Raw genomic sequence first — 8860 nt, 5'->3', positions numbered from 1 at the left:
GTATTGCATAAATGTATAATGTGATATAATGATGTCAGCTCAATCTCTGCAGCACTCATTATTTTTGGGATTATGCACCTCTTCTTAGAAGGCAGTGTCTTTCAGTTTAATTTGAACTATATTTTAAGTATTGGTCCAGTTAACAAACAATAAGAAATTCTGTCTATTCAGTTGTGGAGAACGTTTAATCTTGGAAGCACATAATGATTTCTAAAACTGACAACATATTCCATTTTTTTGGGTTTTTTAAGTTTTATTTATACTAACGTGACTCTTGGTACAGTTTTGATTCAGAAAGAAGTGATTTTATATTTAAAACTGACCTATCTCAAATTGTGAGTTTTTTTCTGTCAGTTCTGTGGCCCTACAGGGGCCACATAAATTATGATATGTGTGCAGTATTCACTAATATTCATTCTCTCTTTTTCACTTGCCTCCCCCTCATACCATCAAGCTGTGAAAAGTATAGCAAGCACTTTGCATAATTTTAGTTACAATTCACAAGTAGCAATAACATTTTACCCCTTTTGACTACCCAGCTCATCTGTAGCCAGCATATATCTGAATAGCTGCACATGCCTCTTTTTCTCAGGGTTGTTTCCCAAGGCGTGTTCTGCAGTTTGCCTTCTGTTGTGCTGAAAGACCTTGCAGACAATGAAGGCAATATTTTTGTGAATTTGGAAATTTTTGTGTTCTTAGATGGCGGTTTGTAATTTACTCAGTATTGCTTTATTTTGAGTCTTTTCAAAAGGCATTCAGATTTATTTTTTAAGAGTTATTGGCAGACTGAAACTTTTATGTTACTGTAAAGTTCACACAGTAGGTAAAATAATCACTATTTAATACTTTAAAGTGTTAGTGTTTTAAAATAATGACGTTTTCATCATCTATTTAGTGTTCTAAAAAATGATGTTTTCATCATTCTGTTACATATGAAATCATATGTAATAGAAGACCTCATAACTACTTATGAATTGAAACAGTTTATAGGAGGTAATTTCTAGGCAAGAGTGGATAGTCTGCATGAATAAGATGGCAAACTCTTGGAGTGACATTGGGATAATGGGGTTCTGATGCATTTTTAAGTGAACAGGCATGGATGCAGAGATTCTGATGTGTTTCTGTAAAATACTGAGCTATTTCTGTGCAATGAAGTTCAAGAATGCATTGGCTCTGGATTTGGATCTGTAAGTATATATGTCTACCCATATCTAGTTGGACTAAATGAAATTATTTCAATTAGATCATCTAAACTGGGGAGAAAAGAGAAGACTAGAAGGAAGATTGAGCTGACTAAAAAAATTATGACATTGCTAATTAGGAAAACATACAGCATAAGGAAGTTGGCCAAAAGGATAAAAGGTGACAGAGTTGGCTCAAAAGAAAAGATGCTATTGGATGCATCTGAAGATCTGTGTAAATGTGATGAGTAAAAAATTGCTGAAGATGAATGAGGACTGAAACACAGTACTTAGTTCTATGTAGAGAAAGAGAACCTGGAGCTTGTCGTAAAATGGATGACAGAATGCAAAACATATTTAACGTGGAGAATAGAACTATTATTCGTTAAGATATTTTTTAAAGTATAATAAAGACCTAACAAATACCGTGTTGGCATCTGAAAAACAACAAAATAGTGGACTGAAAGGAAAGCGATTGGTAGTTTCTTCAGTATAGTAAGTGTTTAGATAGTGTAACTAATAGATGCTTCATAGGTGCTAAAGAAAATAAAATGGTGAAAAAAATTGTTAGAAGATAACTTGCCTGATGGAAGTATAGGATATGATGTTGGATTAGTCTGGTGGATACCACCCTCTGTCATAGACAGGACTTCCACTGTTTGCCTTCAGAAAAAAAGGTGGATCTCCTATGCTTGCCTCTTTTTTATTCCAAAGGTGTAGAAAGCCCTGGATGGGAGAATCCATACAAAGTCCACACTTCTGTTTTCCTTTTCAGTGCTGTCCTTTCAATACTTTCTCTGTAGGACAGTACTACGAACCTGCTCTTTGTGATGCAGATTACAAGAGAAATTAAACTTAGACAGACTTTAGTGTCTCTGTCTGCATTGTTGGCTGCTAAGTTCTGTAAGACTCATGCCTTTGTGGGAGGGAAGTTTTCACAGAGGAGATGCAATGTCATAGGAAACAACTGTGAAACAGTTTTTTGATGGTAGTTGGTTAGCTGGGTTTTTTCCCTTTGTCAAGAGAAAATAGGCAAATAACAAAGCAGTTTGAGCTAATCTTTGTATAAGTGAAAGAAAAACATTAAAACTTGTGCTGGTTTTAGTGGGGACTAGGAATGCAGTTGTAAATATTAATGAACATGGAAGGCTAGGATTTGATGGCAGATACCTAGAAATTGTTCAGTGATTATATTTTTCCTTTTACATCAAGCTTTAGAGAAGTCTTATATTATGTGCACAGCCTTTTTAGGTTCTTTTGGTGATTCGAAATTCTTTTTGTTGATCATCTCATTGATGGAAAACATTTGAAAATTACACTTAATGTATAGAATAACAGAAAAAGGATAATGTTTGCTTGATTATGCATTAATTAGCATGGCGTCACTCCAGATGAGGCTTTTGAGGCTATCATAAATAGTGATACTGGAGATCACTAAGCAACACGATTATTCTTACAGTTTTCCTAATGGTTCAAAGGTCTGGAACACAAGCATTAAAACCTGCATACAGCTTTCTATTATATTGAGAATTTTTTTGGGGGAGGCTGGATATTAGCCATGTTTTCTTTTAAAAGATAAACATTGTGTATGTTAGGGATAATGCAGTGTTATTATAGATGCCATTATCTAAGCAATGCTTATAGAATTCTAGAAGTGAATCAGGTTTTGCCTGAGGGACAAGCTGACATTTCCATTCACTTTTTAATTTCTCTGGGACTTTACTGGGTTAATATGACAATTTTTCTCTAGGGATCCATCAGCTGATGGAAGTACTGTGATTATGTTTCCTTCTCTCTCAGTGGTAACAACTGTAATGTTTCTTTTTTCTCTTCTTTCTGGTGTGCAAATGCTTTTCCACAAGCTTTTTCTTAGAGAATTTAGGTACAAGGTTATGGCACTGAACAGCTGGCCACTGTTGCAGTATTCTTTGTGTGTCACATCCCTTCTCCCTTGTCAAAGTCCCATAAACTTTGAAGGCCACATAGGACATATGGGAGTTCATGTTCCCAGAGAGGGTGTGTATTTTATGCCTATGGTGAATCAACTGGCTGTCCTCCAAATAATTCAGTTTTAACCATGCATGTGCCTGCTTTGGAAACTATTTATTGTTTGTTTATAAGACTTGGTTAAACTTCACAGCAATTTCCAACAAGATATTTTTCAAGTTTTTTTTTGAATGGAATGATTGGATTACATAGGGGTTGCCTTGCAACAGAATACTTTGGACGAGAAAGTAATGGATCTTTTGTTTTTTTATTATTATTCCCTTCACTTTTGCTTGCTTCCAGTATTAGCAGTGATTATGCTGTATTTTAAAAATCAGCTTCATAAGGTAGTAGTGCTTCCAATCTTTATAAGCAGTCTTGCCATTTACAAACTTTTCTAGTAGTCTTAGGAAGAAGGTGAGAAAAAGGAAATCTTCTATGCATGTATGTGCAGGAGGTGTTACTAAATTAAGAGCAAAGCTTTTAATGTGGGAGGAAAAATAATGCAATCTGCAGGTGATGTTCCTTAATACCATAAAAGTTACAATTTTTGCTTATTTGTGGTACTTCTGATACCTTGCCAAAGTACAAGTTTAGTGTTTTCCTAGGTTATATTGGAAGGAAAAAGAGAATCACACTTCTTCAGTGGCTTTACAATGCAGAAGATGGCATTGGGGAAGTAAATAAATCATAGTAGTTTTTAAAGGATCACAGTTGGCTTTGTATTAATGTGTGTTTTCTTTTATATAGCTTTGTGTGGCTTATTCAAACTGTTTTCAGTGTTCATTTACTTCCCTACGTTTTGAATTACTTTGGTGTTTTCAGTTTTGGTAGGATGCCTAGAGGTTAGCAAACCTGATTGCACACATAAATTGGACAATTCTGCACTTTCATGGATTCAATGGAAGTTTAATCAGCGTCCTTTGGAAGTGCTTCAACACCCTGCACTTTACAAGGCGTCATGGCCTAGAACTTAGAAGATATAGATAAAATAGAAGTAATTGCTTTTGAGAAATGGTGAAGTTTTGAAATAATACAAAATAAAATTAAATCATAAGGAGGCCAGCTATTATGTAATGATTAATACAGTTAGGAAGGATTCTTTGTTCCTGTGCTTTGAAATTATTACAAACTCTTATAAGTAGTACTCTCAATATTTTGAGAAATAGAACTAGATTGTCTTGTTATGCCTACCTTCCATTCTGGTAGGTTCTGCAGATAAAAATAACCAAATAATATTCAAGAATCTGTTGTAATGAAAGCTATTATAGTACATTCAGTAATTACCACTCTTGCTACCTACCCAAGCAGAATTTATAGCTAAAACTTGTGACTGGAAACCATGTGGGACAGAACACCTGCATCACTATATAAAATTACTTGTATTAGAGGAGAGATTGGTGTGTGTCCTTGTTTTGCTGTTAAAGCTAGTAAGTGTATGACAGCTAAATGTGAAAGTATCAAGATTATTTGATCTGGATGTTGTAACTCAATAAAACCAAATCAGAGTTCTGTCAAAATAACATTTTCAGCAAAGTTGAGGGGTGTTTTTGTCATGCTGAGTAGGAAACATTCTAAGAATAGCAAGTTTATAAGAGTCAGTTTAGTAAGCGTCGGAAGCCCTGTAATTTTCCTCTGAGTAACGTGCCCCTCTGACCTACTGTTTGCCAGAGCATAATATTTCACCTAACTAGTGCAAGTCCTTCTCCAGCTGCATACCAGCATTCTTTCCTTGGGTATTTTTTGGAGACTAACCTTATTTTTGACATAGACTAGGGCTCTTGCCTACTTATTGTTTTTAAATCAGTGAATTATACTCGAGTTTAAGAAACCAGTTAGGAAAAGTGTGTAGATCAGTTTTGAGGGTTTGGAATTGTGATCAACTCTCAGGTCATTCCAGTTCACATAAACCAGAATGCAGGGCAGGTAACTGAAGGAGGGGGACAGGGAATGTGGAATGACTTAGCTGAAGAAATGATGTTGTGATAAAAGAAGTAGAAATGATAGAGTGATAAAACTGTAGTACATTGAAAGTCTTTTGCAATGGAATTACTCTGTAGCTCACTTTTAGGTTTCTTTTCTCATTCTGATAATGAACTGGAAGTTTGGTGTACACAAAAAAAGATGCCTATTTGAATTTTCTCTAAACTGAAAGACAGTCTTGTGTTTTAGAATGTGGTATTTGTACGGAAACATCCAATACAATGTCATTCTTTTCAGTGATGGTGAAGTGCAGTTCAGTAAACCCTTCACCCATCCCATCACAATATTTATCCCAGAGAGAAGAAAATGAACAGAAAGTCTCTCAAAATAAACAGAAAATAAACAGAAAGTAGTTCTCAACTACATGAATAGATAATAGATGAATCATCATTAATAGTGAATTTCTTTCTGTGAATATTTCTTACTTCCTTTCTATATAATAAACAGACTAATTAATTTGCTTGCAAATTGGTTGTGGTATTGTTTTATAGATTTCATGTCAATGCCTACAGAAGAGAGAAACAAATATTTATCTAAAGCAAAATATTTGAACTGATATAATATACTTGGTAAGCTACATGTGCCTCCTAAGCTACTACAAGAAACAGTAGTTGAATGAGAAACTTTATTTTGTTTCATTGTGTTCAGGAAACAGTACAAGACTCCACTAAAGTTTTGATTTTTGTAATTTAAGCATCTATTTTCTGTTTTCCATCAACATTTAATGTAAATTGGGACTTAGAAGAAATGAGCTATCTCTATGAACTATTTTGACACCCCGGGAAATTCTTTAGGTTCTATTGCAGCTACTTGCTGGGGGTTTATCTCTTCAAAATACTGTAAAATGCATAGCAGGTTCAAATAACTGATTTGAGAATATTTGGCGTGTTTTGAAGGCCTTTCTATTTTTCTGCTAAAAAGAACAAATGGGATTTTATTTTTTATGTAAAATAAAAAAGAAACAGATAATCTTTATGGGTTATTTTTAACCCCTTCAATGTCAGAGTTGAGATAATGAAGGGGAAAATTACTTGTCTCAATCTGGCAGGCACTACATCTGGGCTGGCTCTATTTTAGTGCAGCTCAAATTCTAACATGGGAAAATTGCAGGAATTTACAATTCAAAGTGTGTTTCATCAGGGAGAAATCCACAGATTGTTTTGACACTCAGTTAGAAATTCAGCATGAAGATGGATGTCTCATGAAATTTGCAGCTGCTGATTGAATTTATATTTCCATAAAGGCCATCAACAATAGCAGCCTGCAGGGGAAGTGGGGGGAAAAATGACAAAACTTGTGAGGCTAGCATTTTTTCCTCAGTCCTATAGTAACAAATTGCTTGTAATAAGATCCGATACTGACCACCATTAAAGAGAAATACAGGCAGCCAGGAAAGATTTTTCAGTTTAACTGATTTGAACTAAAGATATTTGAATTTTGATCTTTAAATACACATGCAGTCATCTGTGCAGTATGTAAAATGCAACTATAAATCAGAAGTGTCCTTAAACTGAAAGACTCTTACCGATAATTGCAGAAGATTTATCACACATGTGATTTGATTGTATAATGAACTCCCAGGGTAGAAAATGAACAGTATTGAAATATACTAAAATAGATTATCTTTTTAGGGGTGAAAATCTCATCTTATCTGTGGCATGCTCCCTCTCATTCATACACATACATAGATAGGAGATAATGTGTAAGATTTGGATTTATTTGTCTGAGTAACAAGTCTCATTATGTTTGTCATTTACAAAAAAAATCCAGTTACAAGAAACAGATTCATGTTATCAAAACAAATAGTAAGAAATGCTAGTGTGACAAATAGTATGGTAGAATATAACAAATGTTATCTTCTTCGGTTACAATATTTTATATATTTCTATCCCTTTCTGATTTTATGGAATAAAGAGGGCAGGAGAAGGAAAAGGTCAAATATTTCTGAAGTATCTTCTTTTTTAATAGAAGCAGTAAAGCATTAAAACAATCATTGTTGTCAATCCATTGACAACTTTGTTTCTGAATATCTGTGCATCTTGAGACTGTGGAGAAGTTCAGTGTTGAGATGTTTTCTATAATCTTGATGTTAGAGATTTCTGCCTGTAGCTGTCAATGCTCTACAAGGCAGCTACACACACCAAGCTGTGTCCAGAAGCCTTTTCCTCATAGTTTGTAGTCTGCATTGGTGCCATCCTTTGCTGCAGTTAAGGAAGATCAGCAAATATGAGTTTTGACATCAGGAGGCACTCAAGTGTTGCAGAATCTAAAAAGGGAATTCTCTGCAGCTGGACAATGGAGAATTTAGTATGGTGAGACACAAGTCATGTGGTTTTGATACTTAAGAATTAAAGTGCTTGTGTGACATCTTAATACAAAGACATAGGGATCTTATACCTTAGCTGCTCACACCAAAAAATTAGCTAGAATGCTAATTAGGTTAATTTGGCAACTTTGCAATAATGAGAATCTCTGTGTCTTTATTTCTAAGAGTTTGCATTTTAGAGATTAAATTGATAAAGCATAATAGAGTAACTGTTTTTAATTTTACTACCAGTAGTAGGTAGTACTACTTAGGTACCTTCCAGTCTTTAATGTATAAAGAAATGAAATTTGTTTATAGAGTTTATAAGTATCACAGCTTGTGTTTTTGGTGGCTGTAAACTCTGCGTGTCAAACATTTGTATTACAGTTATTACAAGCTACACAATTCTAAAGGTCACCATCCAAAAGTGGTCATTTTTTTCTTTCTCTGACATCAGGGTAAATGCTTTCACAACTTATTGACAGCTATTACAATAGTTGCCCCTGGTGCAATGCTCTTAAATCAATGAGCACTCAAATAGGTATTGAAGTACTTGATGATTAGGTACCTACCTACACAGTGTAAAAGCACATAAACCTCAGTTTTTTCTGTTTAATCTACAATTTAGTTAAGCTGGGACTGTGGAATTAGAACTCTCAACTCTGTGTTGCTTTTTGTGTATGCATTTGCTCATTCTAACTTGAGAAGAGACCACACAAAGTCTGAGAGTTGAGTAGAAGAATAAAATAAAATAATGGGTTGACTCAGATGTAAAAAGCTTCAACTTATGGTTAGTCCTTGTTCTCAGCTGTTGCACTTTAAGGGTTTTTTTGTGCTTAGATTAGGTTTTAAAGCAGATCAGGTATTGCTGCAATTCCTGGGTATGTGAAGACTTTTTTTATTTTTTCACCACCTACACCACTCTGAACCCACCAAAATCAGCTAAACTATGTGTTTTTTTCCTCCAGATCAGTGTTGCAGGAAAGTACCTTAACTAATGGGTGCATGTGCACAGGCCAGCTTGAAGAAACAAACTTTTGAAGAGAACTTTGAAAGTAACCTAATAATGTAAAGCTAGAGGGTAATAAAAAAACCCCAAAACAACAACCTGTTGAATGGTAAATGGTTTTACATTACCATTAATCAACTAAAATATTTCTTACTAGTATGTGTTGTTTAACATTGTTTTAAAAAGTTTTAAAACCTTTGAAATACTTGTTTAATTTAGAACTCTAACCAAATAAACTAAACATTCTTTATTTCTATGTAAATTAAAGATGCCATTTTGTAGAAAAAAGAAGAACATTTAAGGCTCTTGAAATGTTTGTAGGATATGCATATACATGAAGTGGGTAATACATCTCAAGGACACTAGCTAACTTTTCTTCAGAAGTTTCACTATTGG

The 8860-nt window shown here is 34.4% G+C and overlaps 1 protein-coding gene across 1 annotated transcript in view; it reads left to right on the top strand.

The window, feature by feature from the left end:
* The first annotated feature begins 699 nt into the window (after positions 1-699).
* The window catches only part of NDUFAF2 (NADH:ubiquinone oxidoreductase complex assembly factor 2), a 42541-nt gene continuing 34380 nt past the window's right edge, over positions 700-8860 (top strand). The window contains exons 1-2 of the mRNA XM_031057826.1: positions 700-705; positions 8534-8573. Of these exons, the coding sequence (XP_030913686.1) occupies positions 700-705; positions 8534-8573 (46 nt within the window). The remainder of the gene's footprint in view (positions 706-8533; positions 8574-8860) is intronic.

This window comes from Geospiza fortis, unplaced genomic scaffold, assembly GCF_000277835.1.
Source record: "Geospiza fortis unplaced genomic scaffold, GeoFor_1.0 scaffold443, whole genome shotgun sequence".
Lineage (NCBI taxonomy): Eukaryota > Metazoa > Chordata > Aves > Passeriformes > Thraupidae > Geospiza > Geospiza fortis.
Note: the sequence above shows the minus strand (reverse complement) of the source record. Positions and strands in the feature narration are given on the sequence as shown.